Genomic DNA, 19,236 nt, shown 5'->3' on the forward strand with positions numbered 1-19,236 from the left:
GGATTCCTCTCTTTTACAGCCGTAATTGGACGTATTTCAGCTAAACAGAACTTTGTGCATTATGACGTGAGCCCTGTTATGCATCCATTCTTGTGGGTCTCAGGGATCATGGCTTAATGTGCATAGTTCCGTTTGGCAGAGATACGTCCAATTATTATGTTCATCCCTAGTAGCACTCACTTTTGAAAGAACTCTTAAAAAAAACGTAAAATTTAAGAATTCTTAAAATTTACGTAAAATTTAATTAAAATACTCTTAAAATAACCGTGACGATTAAAAAAAGAGAATTTTACGTTAAATTTTACTTCTAATTTACGGTTGATTAAAGTGTTAAAGAAACAATTAAGAAACTCTTAAAATAATACGTAAGAAATTTCTTAAAAGGCTTGAACAGTTTGAAAATTTATTATTTTAAGTAATTTTAATGTAATTTTTTAATTAAAAAAAAGTAAAAAAAAAACATTTAAAAATGCATGAAAAAGCTCTTAAATGTTTTTAACAGTTTGAAAACCTATTATTTTACGTCAATTTTATGAAAATTTTTATTTTAGAAATAACTTCAAAAAACTTGTAAAAAAATACATGAAAAAACTTTGAATGTCTGCAAGAGTTGGAACTCCTATTGTTTTAAGTGAATTTTATGAAAATTTTTATCTTTGAAAGAACTTTGCAAAACTGGTTGAAAAATTGCATGAAAAAACTCTTAAATGTTGTCAAGAGTTTGAAAACCTATTATTCCACGTAAATATTATGAATTTTTTTATCTTGTTAAAAAGTTTAAAAAACTTTTTGGGAAAAACCGTAATTTTTTCTTTAAATTTCAAAATTGTACGATGTTTATAAGTATGGGAGATATGAACTGTGTGAATTTGCTCAAATGGGGAAGCCTGGGCTGTGATGTCACGCCGCGCTTCATTTCCTTACCTTTTGAATTGGTTACGGTGTTTTCGTCATCTTAAAAACCCCTAGGAACTCATGATTCAACTTCTACTTTCATACACGAATACAATGAAAAGTAGAAAACCTCGTAGAATATATTTTCGTAATCTAAGACCATAGAGAAAAAAAAGGAGGTGTTTGCATTTCGGGCATCTTGGAGTATTTTGATGACTTGATGACGTAGGTGGGTACAGCTGGGTACAGGGACGTCCCCTTCACACTGTACCCACCTACGTCATCAAGTCATCAAAAAATTCCAAGATGCCCGAAATGCAAACACCTCCTTTTTTTTCTCTATGATCTAAGACCCGTCATCGGTGCTCTCCACAAGGTCTCGGGTCTGGGTCTGACATCATGGGAGAATGCAATAGTGTATTTTCTTCGGAAAATACACCAAAAAAATTATGCGTGCAAACTCTCCATTTCTCTGTGTAATCCGGGTTGCGTTTCGGCAGAAAAACAAGGCGCGTCCATGAGTTCCAGAATGAAGCCGAGATCACGACGCTGAGTTCCTCCGCCCATCCGCCCATCACGGTTGGATCATAGAGTAATAGCTACCAGAATAAGGGCAGCTTTGCTCCGATTCCTGAAATCTCCGCAACCCCCGCTCTGCCTACCGTTTCCACGGGGTAAAAGCGAAGTCCGCCGATCTCACCCTACGTCTCTTTGCCGTTTCAAATTTCGCGGGGCAAAAGAGGATCTGCCTCGAATATTCTATGCTCCAGGCTACAGAATATACAGGCTTCCAGGCTTCTCGAACGTTCGGCATCGGCACGCGCTGCGTGTTCGCGTGTTGTGTTGTGACCGTAATCGTAAAGTGTAATGGCTGCGTAATTGGAAGAAATCTGCGTAATTGAAGTTTTTAAAAATTTCCGTTTATTATCGCGGTTTTTACTTTTTTAGGCCCTGTGCACCTGTGCTGTGTAGTGTGTGTTTGATTTGTCCTATCATCATTTCCCGCTAATCACGCTATTTTGTGAGGTTAGAGATCGGCGGATTAACCAATTTCAATTCAATCTTCCACCATGGTTGTAAGTATTTTTTCTTGTCATCACAAAAAATTTGTAGTTTGTAGTACTCACGTTGGGATCACGAGGCCAATGGACCCTCGAGACGTCAGGATTCTACTACTTAAGTCTAAACGATAACTGTTCCTTGCCATTATCAGCACGTGCCATTTTAATTTAAGAATTAGGTTCAGAGGTGAATAAGGTACAATTATAATTCCATTATCATGAAAGTGAGAGTGCAGATTTGAGGTCAGGAGCTCGTCAAAGCTGTGGTGTCTATGTTGAATTACACTGTTGTATTTGAGTCTTTTCCAGCTTAGGATGTAGTTCCCGACCGTTCAGTTGTCAGTGTGCACATGCATGCGCAGTGACTGTACAATGGGCAGCGGGCCACCACCGACTGCCCTTATAGCCTGAGTATGTCATTGATCGAACTGTCGGTCTGTACAATTGACAGTTGCTTATGTAAAAGAGCTCATGGCTGTAAGTACTTTCAGGTTATAGGCACACCTAAAATTGTGCTTCTTGCTATACTAATGAGCTAAGACACACCTCAGCACAATTTTGCAAATTGACAGAATGATTTCAGTAATTGAAGGAAGTCAGAACATGCCCTTTCTGCAGGTTGTGACATCGTGCCTGCAATGCTGCCATTACCTACTTTTAAGGGCTTTTTTTTATGCGGATCGCTGTGGATCACGGTGAACATCGGTATTTTTTTATTCTGTTCCTCAGCCGCGTTCCAAGTGGATCAGGGTGCAACGCTGGATCGCTCTTCCGAGGTGGGGCGAGCTCGCGAACCAATGTGATCCTAACCTTTTGCGAGGAACTTGCCGTCCCCATCAAAACATAACAATACCAAATCAAACCAAATTCCAAGTTTGGATTTTTTTATCATTCGGAACACTGTGGATCGGTCCGGATCGCTCAGGATTCCGATCCAGTGCGATCCACCCTGATCCGCAATAAAATAAAAGCCCTTCATATTCGAGTTTCATGGCGGATTATTTCCCAAACATTGGCTATGGGCTGTAGGCTGTCCAAAGAAGTTACTTTTCTGCTGAAATTCGTATTAGAATGGGACCTCATCTTCTATTAACATGTAAGGTTCCAATTAACCCTTGGAGGGTTTGTCTTGGGACGTTTTAAATATTTCTTAGTATCCGCCTCGTGATTTTTTCCAGAAATCGTGCGGTGAAAACTGAACCATTCTTAACCAAGCATTCTTTCACATCTGTAATCATTTATAAAGTATGGAGCCAGATGATGACTCTTCCTCGTCTTCATGCAGTAGCGAAAGGAGGGATGAACACGGGCCTTCATTGGAAATTGTTTTTCCCAGCTGCAGCACTCCAAAAAAAGATAGCAGCAGACATGGTAATATCCCCTCATTGGTTTTCGAAAACGAATCCTCTGTTGAAGAATCAGAGTGTTCGCCAGCTAAAGTTCGTAAAATTGTGCCGAGCGTCTCTGGAAATGAGGAAAACTCTCTTATCACCTCGAATCTAAGTTTTTCCGACGCAAGCAGTTTCAACGACTCTGTTGGGCAGGCTTCTATCGATGAAACGTCTCTAAAAAAACCTCTTCACACGTACACAAGGGCGGGTCTTTGGAAAAGGCAGCAAAGGCTCAGTAAAGGCAAAGTAAAAGCAACTGAGATTCTCTCAGATGATGAAAGCACCTCTGTGTCAGAGATTCCAGATATGTCTAATAAGAGCTTCAATGAATCTGAAACTTCTATTGCTCTCTCCTTCTCAGGAAGCACCTGCGTTCAAAACTTAAACTCAAATATTTCCTTTGATTCTTATTCTGCATCCAAAGAAGAACCCATCCTTGAAAATCTTGACATAAATGATACTCTCTTTAATTCTACCTTTCCTGAAGCACCAGCGAATCATCATTCTGATCCGAATGTTGAAGGAGTAGCTAGTGTGGAAGAAAATTCTAACAACTACTCGGTGAACAGTTATGAATCTGAAAGTGATGATTCGGGAGATGAATTTGATGCTAATGTCTTTGAATGCTCTGATAATGGCCCATTGCACTCTGATTCAGACAATACAGATGATGATACCGAGAGTGAAATGGATGATGAAGAATTCTTCTCATACTGTGAATCTCTCAAAGCGGATGGTCCTGCAGTGAATGATGAGCTTTCTGAACTGCATGAATTTCTTCGTAGCTGGGCTCTTAAGCACGGAATCACTCATGTTGCTCTTTCAGATCTCTGCAAAGGTCTGAAAGATACTCATCCGGAGTGCTTTACTCAGTTGAAAAAAGATGCTCGTTCGATCTTGCACACCCCTAAGGAACCACTCAAGCTAATTAAAGTTGACCCAGGTGAATACATCCATGTTGGACTGCGCAAACAGTTAAATTTCGCATTTTCTCTTCTGACTACTGTAGTCACATGTTTGTCCCTACTGTTCAACATTGACGGAGTTCAGTTGTATAAAAATACTACGCACTCATTATGGACAATTCTAATGATGGTTCCCTGCATTCCTTCGTTAGCCAATAAAGTGTTCGTTATTGGCCTCTACTATGGTAAAACGAAGCCTGAAGACGTGAAGGCTTTTTTACAGCCGTTCATTGATGAACTTCTAGATATTATCGCAAATAATAATTTTTCCATCAATGGTGTCCCAGTGAAAATTGACATATTTGGATTTTGTTGTGATACCCCCGCTCGCTCTTATATTTTATCAACAGTTTCGCATACAGGATATTTTTCATGCTTTCGCTGCACTTCAAGAGGAAGAACTGTTGCTCATAGAAGAGTTTTCCCAAAATTAAACAGTCGGCCAAGAGAAGATACTAAATTCAGAGCCAAACTTTACAGAAAATTTCAGGTGGGAGAAACCCCACTGCTGCAGCTCCCTGGGCTAAATTTTACCCGAAGTTTTATATTAGATCCAATGCATCTAGTATACATCGGTGTTGTCAAAGGGCTGATAACATTGTGGGTTAAAGGAAAGCGACCCCACAGATTGTCACCAGCTCTGCGTAGAGAATTGCAAGTAAGGTTAGAGCGCTGCTTCTATTTTATACCATCTGAGTTTTCAAGGAGGCCGAGGGACCTAAAGAACATCAGTATCTGGAAAGCCACAGAAGTACGTTTATTTCTGTTGTACTTGGGTCCTGTGATTTTGAGACGAATTTTGGGACGTAATCAATATTTGCATTTTCTTGAGCTAGCAATAGCAATGCGCATATACCACAGTGCGGTCCTTTGTGCAAACGTTGAAAACAGGAACTACGCTAAATCATTATTGTTTCATTTCGTCGAAAACATCAAATTGCTTTATGGAGTGAAGTTTGTCTCTCATAACTGCCACACTCTAAATCACTTGTGGGAGGATGTAGAGTACTTTATAGGAAGTATTGAAGACTTCACTATAGATTGTATATCAGCATGGCCATTTGAGAACTTCAATCAATTTTTTTCAAAATACACCAGAGGGCGTGCCAAAGCACTACAACAACTTGGCAGAAGACTGGCAGAATTGTTTTCCTCAGAATATTGGCAGGCCAAATACTACGCCAAAAACAAGAGCTTGAATGGTGAACTTTTGGATAAGCACAGTGATGGGCCAGTTCCTTTGTTATGCAAAGGTGTACAATATAAAACGGCTCAATTCCCGGCCTTCAAACTCTCAGTGGACAAGTTAGGGGACTGCGTTTGTGGGACCAAAACCGGAGACGTCATTATTGCAATGAACTTTATTCATGATAGAAAAAATGGCGTTAAATATGTTGTGGGAAAAAGATTTGAGCAGAAAAGTAACTTTTTCATGGAGCCTATGCCTGATAGCCAATTATACGGAATATCAAGTGTTTCCAATCCGTCTAAAACCGTACGCACTTGGCCTTTGTCTGAAATCGTTGTGAAATACGTACGTGTACCTCTTAACGAAGAAGAATATGTTGTCCTCCCATTATTGCATTCTGATCTTACACCGTCAAATTTTTGAATATCTCTTGTCCTCAGCTTTTCTCCTCTTTTGTAAGTATGAAAGTCCTCATGGCAAGCTTCAGTACAAATTGATTTTTCCCACTGTTTCCTGCTCTTGCTCCTACTTTATTTTCAACGCTTTGCCTTGTCCTGTCCTTAGCTAATTCACAACAGGCAGAATAAGTACCGATTTGGTAAGGAAGCAGGTATCCTTACTGCATCGGTCAACTTCTTAAGTGAAGAAATAATTGCATTTTTTCTGTGTGTGGAGGCCATTCAACTTGGAGTGTTTGAAAATAATGACTTGCAGATAGTTATAATTATGTTACCTCCTTTGAAAATTTATCATCCTTATCACTAATTCCTCATTGGACCACTTGGAACATTCAAACCATTGTAATGCACTCATCAGTCATCAACTCTACTCTTTGCTGCATTTGTATGAATGGAAATTTCAATATTTAAGCACTATTACTGAGGACCGGTTGATGTTTGATGAGAACATTCCAACGGATTGAGTTTTCTGATAGATCCACCAAAGAAATTCATTCTAAATCTAGTGTACATCATTGAAACATCCAAAGAATGAAAAAAGAATTTGAATTTCTGTTTAAATTACGTCCATAACTGCGTAAGACTTGGATAATCAGAGTTCAGGAGTGTTGCAATTTTAAAAAATTTATATTCACTTAAGAAATTAAGAAAGAGGCACACAACAGGCAGTATTAATTTTGAATTGAACCAGCCCTCACACAAACAAGCAACCAGAACAAACAGCATAAGAAAAGAGAAAACCTTGACCAAAATTAAGACAACTCCGTTTAGGATTTATTGCACTTTTTTCCCCCTGGAGAAAACTTACATTTTAATTCAATTGAAAATTTTTATAAATTCTCTTAATTTCAATTACAGGGCTCAACCAGCCGTTCCTCGGTGAAGAATTGTCTTTGGACCTTAGTAAAATTCCATCACGGTCCAGAAGAGGAGCTGGACATTATCTGCAGTAAATGGATCATGGAAACAACCAAAGAAATTGAAGTAGAAGGAAAGAAAATTGTTTTATTTGATGCTAAATTTCCCAATGCGACGGGGAAGGAGTTGGAGGCTATGGTTAAAACCTGTACTGATCTAGCTGAAACTGGAGATTTCACCATTATTCAAGTAGAAATAATTGAAAGTGACTATGGTGAGTTAGTACCTTTAATATTTCTAATTGGACCCTTGAAAGAAGCTCTCATGTTTTGACATACCTATTCTTCAACTTGTCAGGGCTTCTTAAGAAAAAAATCCTCCTTAGTTTTCATAATTTTTAAGGATCTGTGCAAAATGCTGGAATGTGCATGCTGGCTTGATTTCAAAATTTTGTACGGTGCTCTGCTACATACAATTTTAAACTTTTCTCAAATGTTTCGAAGAATCGTTGACAGATTCCGGTAATTTGCTTAACCTCTTGAAACCAAGAACCAAGAAACCTCTTGACTTTCCTGATCATACGCAAAGTCAGGATTCCTCAATTCCATGTTTTCTGCAGCCCCCTAATTTGCTTGTTTCCTTATTGCCTACCGAATTTGATCTATAACTGATTAAGCACAAAACATTCGAAAAGTACATAATTTTAATGCTGCTGTAGGCAACAAGTCATTCTTATCTTCAGGAAAGGAGTGAGAAAGTAGCTTTTTGGTTTGGAAAAACATGGATGGTTAGATATATTTTTTATTTATTTTTTTTATCATTATTAAGATTTACGCTGATAGCAAAGTTATGTTTATTTTTCTGGCCCGTAAGACTTTCTTAGAATGAGTTTTTAGAATATCAAAATTAAGCACTGAAGATCAGCCTAAGGTGTAACCTAACCCATTGAAGACTCCTTTCTAGACACTACCTATAATCGTGTTTCAGCATCCAAAGAAATGTTTAGGATATGTCCGAAACAGGTACTTTTGCTACCAGGATAGGTATTGGAAAAACCTTTTTAACGCAAGCGCTTATTTGATTGTGTTTCTATATTTCCAGATGATTATTCAAGTGCCTTGGCAGATTTAGTCAGAGTTTCTAAAGGAAAGAAGTTAGCAAAACAAAGCGAGGATGAGAGGAGTCAGAATAAACGGCCCCGCATCAGATCAGAGGTGGTAGCAAACGCCATAAAACAAGCTCAATTATCGTCTAAATCTGAGACACCAAAATCGAAAGTGCACCAAAAACAACAAGAAGAGGTGGCTAAGTTTACAGCATTTGTAAATACGCTTCCTATCCCTCCTTCTAAACCGCTCAAAGGAAAGAGCTTGTCTGGAAAAAAGTTTTTAACACCCTCACCAAGCCAGACTGAAGCAAAAGGCTCATCTGTGAAGAAATCGCTTACATCTCCATCCAACCTGTCCGAAGTAAAAGATACATCTGCTACTGAACATCCTACATCTTCAGCTAAAGTCGCTGCAACCAAAGACTCGCCTGGAACTAGTATTCATAAATCATCAAAAAATGAGTCTGCAGTGTCGAATTCAAAGTCATTGAAACGAGCAAAGGAAGACCGAGGGCAGAACTTGAACTGTCCTCATCATAAGAAGTACCATAAATGTTCATCCCAGGGTGAGATAACAAACGAATCTCTGGCGGCTGGTCTTTGTCAAATTTCATGTAAGTTTACCTATTCTACCCAAGTTGAACTTCTCAACATACTGCATAGCATTGAGATGAACACTTTCTAATTTATATTCGGTAGGAATTAATCAGTCCCCTCACTTCCCCATGCCATCTCTTAGTCATGTAAAACTTGAGGGTTTATGAAGGATAGAAGACAGTGATTACCATGTTTGCAATTCTCTTAAAGTTATTAAAGTTGCACATAATTTTGCCCGTTTTGTGGTTCTACAGCTTGACAGTTAATGCCCGATCGTTTTTTCTTTCTTCACCTTTTAAATTACTATACTGTAAATTTAAAAATCGAGAACTGTATAGTTTCCTTCAGCTGAATGTGGAATAGGTGATGCAATTGTGATTAACGCAAAATACAATTTTTATTTATTTATTTTTTTTAACAGGTAACGAAACAAATTTGAACTCACAATTGAATGAATACATATAAGTAATTGGAGTTCTTCAAAAAGCATTGCTGTCAATGATATTTTCAATGCTCAGTACGTTAATAATCATAACTCCTAATTTTGATAGGTTCCTCGATCATGCTAAGGTTTTCGCCTCCTCATTGGTATACGAAAATATTTGTTTCATTAAGTAAGTTGAATTTTCAAGAAAGGAACCCAGCCGCATGCAATGCTGCTAAAATTGAGCAATTTCCTATACTTATTAAGAAAAAAACCTTTTTCAGTTTTTATTTTTAGATACTCCAAAAAATTGGTAATTTTGAAAGATAATGATTTGGAGGAGTTCACTTCCCTAACTACATCCTTTCAATTTTTGTGGATAAAGGTGAAGTTGTCCTATCTCAGTAACATTGTACGTTGTTTGGTTCCCTTCTGATAAATTTGATCAAAATGCATCCCATTTTTCTGATTTAGGTACCCAGTATGAGCACAGGGCTGAAATAAAAACTATTTTAAAGAATATGAGGAGCGAACAGAACAGTTCTTCTTCATCTGCTGCAACAAAGGAAAAACTTCCCAATCAACTTATGCTGCATGACGTTGATTTCTCTGTAATGGAGCCTCTGCCAATGAGGTCAATTACAGCAGTAAAACGCATGGAGGAGAAACTTGAAAACCCCAATTTTTATGTAAATCTTGTAAGTCTACATAATTATTTTCTTTGGTTTTGTTCCAACTAGTTTTTCTCACAGCTAATACGAATCCCACTAAATTCTTAAATGTATCACAGTTTTATCTAAAAAGGAGGGTACTTGAGTGATTTTAGCTCATGAAAATAATCAGTTAGAGATTACTTTTGTTATCATCATTTAAATGTTAATTTTTTTATGTTGCGTAAGGTCTCAGCTGGCAAAACATTTCAGTAAAATCATATACTGTACATTTCATTGTGCAACATTTTTCACAGAAATTTCATTGTCTTCTCAATTTTCTTTTTACTAGGTGAGTGCATTATCTTACAATGTATCAAAAAAAAAACATGATACCAATACCGCAAGAAATGTTTTGCATACTCTGGTGCATGATAAAATCACCAAAAAGTTTACATGGGCTGGACAGTCCAAACAAGGACAAGAACATAAATATCCTTTTGGGGCGATGAAGCTAAAAAGTGTTGTTTTGGGTAAGGATTACTTCAAGTGCTTCCTCTTTAGTTCTAAGTAAGTATTTTTTCCTTAAGCCATGAGTGATAATGGAGTTGTTGCCAAATCTTCTGACAGACAGTTGGCCAGATTTAAAGGTGGGCTAAATAAACTTACCCTCACAATTTAGGGGGGGGGGGGGTCTTACGTTTTGAAACACTATCTCCTTTGTTATTAGTCTTGAACGTGCAATGAGGGAGGAAGTTATTGCGATTTTGAAAGGTTGAAAAGAAAGACACTCACTAAAATGGAAATCTCGGTTGTCGATACGCCACTCGCCGTGGGGTGACAAACAGCCTAGTCTTGTCCTGTTAATGACACATCGAATTTGAGCATATGAACTAAGTCTAAAATCCAATCTTTTATTTGCCAAATTTTTTTGAAGTTTCACTCTGTCTCTCCTTCAATTACAGGATTATGAATATAGCATAAAGTAACTGCCGACGCTGATGGACCGATAATGTATGCTCATTATCATAACTGTCAAATTTAAATAGATAGGCCACGTATCATTTTGGCCAGTTGATCAACATAGTCAAGTCTCCTCTGTTTTATTCACAGTTTTGACTATTTTTATGTCTCATAAAGTTTGTGTGAAATAAAAAAAGCCCCCTTCTTTCTTTCAGATGCAACCATGCTGTTACAAAAGAAAGTAATTAAAGACAGTGACATCTCGGTTTCGATTAACCAATGGTTCTCTCAGAGAACCCAAGCACACAAGGCCTCTGCAGCTCCTAAGCCGTAAGTTCAATCTAAATGATTTTTTCGAAAAGACCAATTACAATAATGCAATAAATACGAAAGGGGGCGTCTGCGAGTGGAGTATGAATATCTATCAAAGTTTTGGTGAAAGTTGCCATTCTCCATTTTCATTATTTCCAAGATTTTTAATGTGTTTCTTTAAATGACCATCATTTTAGCACGTATCAAAATAGCAATCTGCAACTTCCATAATGAGTCCTTTTTTATCCTTCTTCCAAGAGTGTATCACTTGATGGTGGTTTTTATTAAAAAGAAAAAAAAATTAACAAAACAGTTACAGTAAAAGTTAGAAGGAAAGCAAAAGTAAAAGGAAGACAGAGACTCCTGAAGACTGTTTCTCCTTAACCTTCATCAAACACTACAATAAAATTAAGGAAAAGCGTTGAATAACGTTGAATTTCGGATTGGCCGGAATATTGACACCATCTTGTACCGGCCTGTGTCATGGGTCAAACAAATCCTCAAAATGCTTCAATGCTTTCAAATGCTTGATCAATGCAACCACCTCCTCTTTTTTCTCCTATGATAAAACAATATCTAAGTGTAGCAGATTTCTTTGATTACTTCATTACATTTCAGTACTTTTTCTTTTCTAATGTCCTAGAGAAGATGTGTTTCTCTCTGCTCATTATTGTAGGAAGCAATTTCACATGCTCAGTATTCTATTCTTTTTGTCTGCAGGGTTCAGATGAAATTACTTCTACAATCAGAATCAGAATCAGAATCTGATGAAGAATTGCCACCACCTACATCGGATGATAATGAAAGAATTGAAATCATGGACTCAGATGAACAAGACGAAGATGCCGAAGGCGAAGATCGCTCTAATGAGGACAGAGACGATGACATTACTGATGTTAATTGTTAACAATGATGCTGATTGAATTTCTAATTTTTTGCTTGCCTTTTCTTTACGTATCCACTAGCATTCATTAATGCTTCTTATAATTTAAAATATTTTGACTATTTACTATGTGTTCACATTTAACGCTATTCCCATTCACGATAAATGAAGGAAGGCAATATTTAATCTTGCCAATTTTCAACAATTATTACTCGAAAATTACTCAATTACTCAATGGGCCTGTTGTAAACTTTTGCCAGTTGCCAAAATGATAAGTGGCCTATCTATTTAAATTTGACAGTTATGATAATGAGCATACATTATCGGTCCATCAGCGTCGGCAGTTACTTTATGCTATATTCATAATCCTGTAATTGAAGGAGAGACAGAGTGAAACTTCAAAAAAATTTGGCAAATAAAAGATTGGATTTTAGACTTAGTTCATATGCTCAAATTCGATGTGTCATTAACAGGACAAGACTAGGCTGTTTGTCACCCCACGGCGAGTGGCGTATCGACAACCGAGATTTCCATTTTAGTGAGTGTCTTTCTTTTCAACCTTTCCAAATCGCAATAACTTCCTCCCTCATTGCACGTTCAAGACTAATAACAAAGGAGATAGTGTTTCAAAACGTAAGACCCCCCCCCCCTAAATTGTGAGGGTAAGTTTATTTAGCCCACCTTTAAATCTGGCCAACTGTCTGTCAGAAGATTTGGCAACAACTCCATTATCACTCATGGCTTAAGGAAAAAATACTTACTTAGAACTAAAGAGGAAGCACTTGAAGTAATCCTTACCCAAAACAACACTTTTTAGCTTCATCGCCACAAAAGGATATTTATGTTCTTGTCCTTGTTTGGACTGTCCAGCCCATGTAAACTTTTTGGTGATTTTATCATGCACCAGAGTATGCAAAACATTTCTTGCGGTATTGGTATCATGTTTTTTTTTTGATACATTGTAAGATAATGCACTCACCTAGTGTCTATCTGTAAGGAATGACTCTTATTTTTGCCCTGCAAAAGTTTGCAACAGGCCCATTTACTTGAAAATTATGTAATATTTACGCAACACTTTCCACTCAAATTTCAAGGGTCTCTTACGTCGAAGAGAATCCATGCCACCCAGAGTGCAATTCATCAGCATATTGCAAAAAGCAATCAATGTGTTGCTAATCTTAGCAATCTAATTTCGCCAAAACAAATCTGTGAAATCGCTTAAAATCTGGTTTCATTTAATGAAGTTTTTGTGCCCTGATTATACTTATGTTTTTTTGTGTTTTGATATTTCCAGACTGTACTTTCGAGACATGTTTTATTTGCCCTTTTTTTATCTCTTAACTTAACTCAGGTTTTTTCTCAGTATTATTAAGAATTATCATCTGATGAGACTGATAGTCTAATTTTCTATAGATACCTCCTATTAATTTTCTTAAGCAATGTTTCATTCAAGGAAGTTGGAGATCAGGACTCCAGACTGTACTTTCGAGACATGTTTTATTTGCCCTTTTTTTATCTCTTAACTTAACTCAGGTTTTTTTCTCAGTATTATTAAGAATTATCATTTGATGAGACTGATAGTCTAATTTTCTATAGATACCTCCTATTAATTTTCTTAAGCAATGTTTCATTCAAGGAAGTTGGAGATCAGGACTCCAGACTGTACTTTCGAGACATGTTTTATTTGCCCTTTTTTTATCTCTTAACTTAACTCAGGTTTTTTCTCAGTATTATTAAGAATTATCATTTGATGAGACTGATAGTCTAATTTTCTATAGACACCTCCTATTAATTTTCTGAAGCATTGTTTCATTCTAGGAAGTTGGAGATCAGGACACTCAAGTGCCATGTCATGAGATTATTCAATGCCAGACAGGGAACACTTACGTCTTTGAACCAAAATAGAGGATCATATTCCATCCCTGAAAAAGAAGTCGCTTGGACCTAGAGTATAGCCTCCTGAAAATTATAAATGGCTCTTGATTCAAGCTGATCCTTTCTAGAAATCAAGTCGAAAGACTCTTCGTCTGAAAAATTCTTTATTTATTTTAGTAAATACATGCTTAAATCTGCAGTATATTTCCTTCAATTATATTTTTCATGAGGTTTTACTCTTGATCTAGGCTACCTCTTTTTCCAGTGGTGGGTGAAAATGAGGCTTTTGTTATCTTTTAAATGCACTTAAAGAGCTACAGCTTCCTTGTTCAGTAATTTTTGTGATATATGATGCCATAAGTTACCCCTTACAGTGACTGAATATAGTCTTAGTAAATTTGAATGTTGTAATTGTGAAGTATTAAATGTTACCGTTAAGGCTAATACCTATAATACTGTATTAAAGTAGGTATCTAGTACATTGTTCATTATTTATACGTAGGTTTTGAAATTGTTTCTTTTCCAAAATTTTATTCCAAATTGTTATTTTCACCATTGGCTTTTTGTTAAAATGTTCCTTCTTCACAAGTTTGTTTATTAGGAATAAATTATGGCATAATTTTCACAATGTTCAATTCTGGCTTCAAATTTTATCTTCCTACTTAATTGTTGAGATGGATCCTATGAAGCCTTTCTCCTCTAGTTTTTAAATGTAATGCGTGACTGTTTCTTTTCCTTTTATATTTGCCTTTTGGACGTGACAATTTAGGCTGTAATAGATGTATGTGATTGGTGGGTTCTGGCGGTCACTGTTGCACATCTCGCTTTTCACTGAGGGGGTGCCTTTAGTTTGTCGATTATCCAGCCGGAGAAAGCGAGATGCGCAATAGTGACTGCTGAGACACACTAATAACATATTTTCATTACACCCTATACTTTTCAAGTCCAATAGACAGGTACAAAATTTTAACAACCAGGCTGCAGATAAGAACTAATCAAAATAATGTTTTAGGGAATCCTCTTTCGGGTTTTTTCTTCTTAGCTTTTATTCCTTTTTTTTCTCCACATATTTAACAAAAAAGATTAGGAAAGAAAAAAAAAAAAACAATTCAAAAACCAGTAAATTTGAGGGAAATTTAACACTTAAAAGAACTGTTAAAATATTCTTATCAGGAAACCCTTTTTTTAGCGTTTTTTAATTACAAAATGGATTAAAAAACTAGTAAATTTGAAGGGATGAAGACTTGCAAAAAGTATTAAAATTGAATATATTTTTAAGAACTTTTTCCCATTTTTTTAAAGTTAAAATTTATTTGAAATAGTTAAATGATTTTACTTAAAATTTAACATTTATTTTACTTCAGAAAGCAGGAAAAAAGGGTTTCCTGATAAGAGTATTTCAACATTTTTTTTAAGAGTTTTATTTTCTTCAAATTTCCGGTTTTTTTAAGATTTTTTTTAAGAGTCAATGCTACTAGGGATCGGTCAAATGGCATTAAAATGGGGTAAAAGTAGATCGCTATTTAGCAGGATGAACTAAATTACCGTTGTGAGTTAGTGACTCAGTCTCACATATTTTATTAAGCTCGTTCTTTCTCACTGAACTTGGTCTGTCGTGCTTAAACTGAAAAATAACCCCCCCCCCCCCAAAAAAAAATGAAAAATCTTGTAACTTGAACTTTCGGAACTGCTTACCTTTGCTACAGGCCTCAAGTGGTTTCCGGTCGGTAAAATCAAGTTATCCTCGGGCGGCTGGTCAGCGCACAGTGGATCGAGTCCATCGGAGAGGTCGAACATGAAATTTTTGACTAAACCTTCAAATTTTGATGTTTATTTCGTCACATTTTAAGTTCAATGGTTCTCTCCAAAAGGGAAATTTCACGAGGAAACCCATGAAATCACTTTTAGAAACTCAAAGTTTGTATGAACGGAGTTATAGGCGTTTAAAGTCGCCGAATTTTGTCCGACCCCTCCTATTGACTCGATCCACTGTGCGGCGGCTGGCGTGCATCCTTTTCTGAACCGTGCTTTGCGATATATCGATTGATCTGCCATTTAACTCTATGGAAAAGGATCGATAAACAGGGTATTTGCAGCTGACGCCTTAATAATCGATTCTTTACCATAGCTAAAAATGAGGAAATATCGATATAAATCGAGCATTCACGCCACGCCACTGTAGTAAACTCGCTTTTGGTCAGCCGATATGCATAAACGAATATTCGGACCCATAGCCCGAATATCATTTGCAACTAAAGCGCGTGGTATATACTTTCGTGGAAAAGGTAAAGAAATGCAAATGGGAATAAGAGCCTCTCGGAGCCTTTTATCGAACAAAATTAGTTTAGCCGCGGCGGCGCGCGGCGCGCGAGGCAAGCTTTTCTCTTATTCTTTCGTGTTGAACCTATAAAGATTCATAATTTCCTCTGATAAAATACGCATTTTGTGAAAAACTTTAAAAGGTTTTTACTTTGAATTTTTCAGCGATTAGATTTAATCAGAATTAGATTTGCTGAATCAGACGTTGCCTGATTGGACCCCGTTAAGAAGAAAGGAAGCAAGCCGCATCAGCTAGCTTCGAATTTGATTGGGCTTTTTAATAATATTTTACATGAATACGGCTGTGCGGATTTTTGTGCTACTTTCAGTGAATTTTCTGCTCCGTGCGAAGCAAATTCATTAAATTTGTCAAACGAATCTGCACAAACGTTCTCCTGTAAAAAATAAATTGCCCCGGTTTAATTTGACATATTGTTCCTTTCTGCTAAACGCGGGCCAATTGTCGCTTATGTTCTATTTCTCTTTGACTGAAAACTGAGCAGCATTCTAACTCGCAATCGGACGTATTTTTGCTGAAAGGAGCTTTGTGAGAATGCATTAAATCAAAAAGAACACTTACAATTAATGCACGCAAATCCCATGCGCAAAGTTACTTTCAATTTAATTCACTATCACACGGTTCCTTCCGGCAAAAATTAGCCCTTTGTGAGTTTGTTTTCTACGATCCAGGTGAAATTCACAAAAAGTTTCAATGCGTTACGTTGTTTGACTAGCCCTCTGCCTGGAAAAAAAAAACAACTCTAGAGAAAATGCGACCACATGGCCATTACGGTGATTCTGGCTTAATCTCTCAACTATACTATACATAGAAAATACGGTAAAAAGGCTGTACAAATATACTATATCCGAAAGTCTCTTAGAAAAAATGTCACAACTTTTTTCAAAAACAAGAATTTTATCGAAGAATACGATTCGGCAACACAAGAACACTCATACGGCGTTCTTACCAATACTGCCGTGCTAAGGAAAAACGTCGTATGAACCTTCTGGCGATGCCAAATTTCCTTTGATAAAACATAAATTTCTCGGTAAGTATATAAATATTTTTCTTCCAATCTTTCATATAATTTTGTACGCAATATCACCAAATGATCTTGAAAATTTATCGGAAAAATATTCAAAATTTTCCTAAAAAATAAACATTTTATCGAAGGAAATTTGGCAACTCTAGAATGTTCATACGGCGTTTTTCCTTAGCACGGCAGAATAGCACTTTTCTGTTATTTTTCAAATGGATTCGTGTTATCTATCTATAGGAATAACATGATCCGGTCTCGAGTCTGGAGCAGTGATTTTGGAATGGAAACATCCCGACAGGGACAGTCTCAATATTTTTCTAAGAATAAGTCGAAAGCTCGGACTTGCCGCTCTCGGAAAGCTTTTCATTTCGCCCGTCGAAAATACCGCTTATTGCGCCTGGTTTTGCTCTGTTTGCTGAAAGTGATAAAATAAACACGGCGGGAAAATGAGCCGGATCTAAACGTCTCACCTCTCTCTCTTTCTCACTAAGCACCCGGTGGATATTAAGGGATGGAGGGATAAACGCCGACATCAGCCCGGCGACTCTCTCTATCCGGCGGTATCCCTTACGCTCGGAGAAATGGAATAATAATTGCAAGATCTGCTCATGGGAAAATGTGAGGCAGAGGTGCCAGATCGCAGCGGAAATATATTAGAAAAGTTCAATGACGCCCGACTGCTCTATTCTGCCGTGCTATGGAATAAAGCCGTATGAACATTCGAAAGTTGCCAAATTTCCTCCAATCAAAGGTTTATTTGAATCAGTGAGAACGAAAACACACCAACTCGATAGCTCGAAAATGCTCAATTTTAATGGAGGACAGTAATTTTTTATAAAGGTCATTGGAGTTAGCGCATCTGTTCCAACTTGGACCTTTAAAGTGTCCTTAAGTGGTCTTTCGGCACCAAAAATCTTTATCTTAGACAAACTTCTTCGTCTTCTTCGTCGTTCAGTTTTGTGTCAGTCTTGATGATTTTCATTTTTTCGAGTTGGTGTGTTTTCGTCCTCACTGATTCATTTTGGAGGAGGGTTATGAATATTCTCTCGTGAAATTCTCAGATAATGAAGAGCTGGCTGCGAATAAAATTCTCTAAAAAATTGGAGGGAAAATATTTACAGGTTCCCCTGGAAGTTCGTATTTTATCAAAAGAAATTCGGCAAAGTCTAAAGGCTCATACGGCGTTCTTCCTTAGCAGAGCAGTATTATTGGCTAGGACATCAAAACAAACTGGTGTAAAGAAGTCCAATTGGTATACTGCCATGCTAAGGAAGAACGTCGTATGAGCCTTTAGGCGTTGCCAAATCTCCATTGATCAAACACGAATTTCCTGGTAAACTTATGAATATTTTCTTTCCAATTTTTCAGATAATTTTTTCGTAATTTCACCTAAAGTTCCTGGAAAATTCTAGGGAAAATATTCATAACATTCCTCGAAAATAAACATTATATCGAAGAAAATTTGGCGCAACTCTCGAATTTTCATACGGCGTTCTTCCTTAGCACGGCAGTATACGAGTGAGTTTGATGTGAATTTGAGGGTCCAATTTGATGGTAAGTAAGATGAGGATTAAACAGTGTTAAAATCCGGCATCCGCGAGTCAAATCGCTTATTTGAAATATGTATCTTCTTCAAACAAAGCGCTTCGTGTCAGCAACAGCGAGGGTAAGCCGTGTTATGGAGGCGACAATATTTACATCCCCCAATCGATCTCATTTGTAGACGCATCCCAGATCCGCCCCCCAGCGCATTTTCATCACTCGCCCGATCATGACCTTCCGACGCTTTTAACTTCCGCCTACGGACTTTTGAAATTGACGCACATGTATTTTGATTATGTAGGCGAAGTTATCTTACGAATTTCGACTTAGTTCTGCGTGGGATTTTTCTTACAACTCGACAATGAGATTTGGAAAACCTTTAACGGCATATCGGCTAAAATGTCAAAGTTTTTGAAAGCATGAGATTTAAATGCGTAATATCAACTAAAACTACCTATAGTCTTAAACTATATTCCGTGCTAAATTAACCACTAAAATCTAGTTTTTAGGCATCGAAAAGTGAGTAGGAGCTTTCTTTCCGCTGTAAGACTCTATATAATTATGAAAGTTTAAACACGAATTTATTGAAAAAGTAACAACTGCGCGTATGAGCCCTGACCTCCCAGCTCTTTAGTAATTTTTAAATTAATATTTTTAAATCGCAAGCGATTAAAAGTACCGTAACGATTCTCGTCAGTCGATAACTC

General features: G+C 37.1%; 2 protein-coding genes across 8 annotated transcripts in view; both read left to right on the forward strand.

Annotated features, from left to right (window-relative positions):
• LOC109034296 (uncharacterized) overlaps positions 1–19,236 on the forward strand; it is a 230,654-nt gene that overhangs the window by 116,854 nt on the left and 94,564 nt on the right. The window lies entirely within an intron of this gene.
• Positions 1,303–14,250, forward strand: LOC109040126 (uncharacterized). Of its 4 annotated transcripts, none has more exons than XM_072299406.1 (7): positions 1,463–1,970; positions 6,817–7,090; positions 7,918–8,538; positions 9,420–9,643; positions 9,948–10,128; positions 10,774–10,888; positions 11,591–14,250. In XM_072299406.1, exons 1-7 carry the CDS (start codon positions 1,965–1,967, stop codon positions 11,775–11,777), a joined length of 1,608 nt encoding a protein of 535 aa, XP_072155507.1. In that variant the 5' UTR covers positions 1,463–1,964; the 3' UTR covers positions 11,778–14,250. The 4 variants fall into 4 exon arrangements, 3 of the variants coding, with proteins under 3 accessions (XP_072155507.1, XP_018911483.2, XP_072155508.1); XM_072299407.1 differs by lacking the exon at positions 1,463–1,970 and adding an exon at positions 5,819–5,955; XR_011899703.1 differs by lacking the exons at positions 6,817–7,090; positions 7,918–8,538; positions 9,420–9,643; positions 9,948–10,128; positions 10,774–10,888 and having other exon boundaries at positions 1,303–1,970; positions 11,591–11,736.

Source organism: Bemisia tabaci, chromosome 4, assembly GCF_918797505.1.
Source record: "Bemisia tabaci chromosome 4, PGI_BMITA_v3".
Taxonomy (NCBI): Eukaryota; Metazoa; Arthropoda; class Insecta; order Hemiptera; family Aleyrodidae; genus Bemisia; species Bemisia tabaci.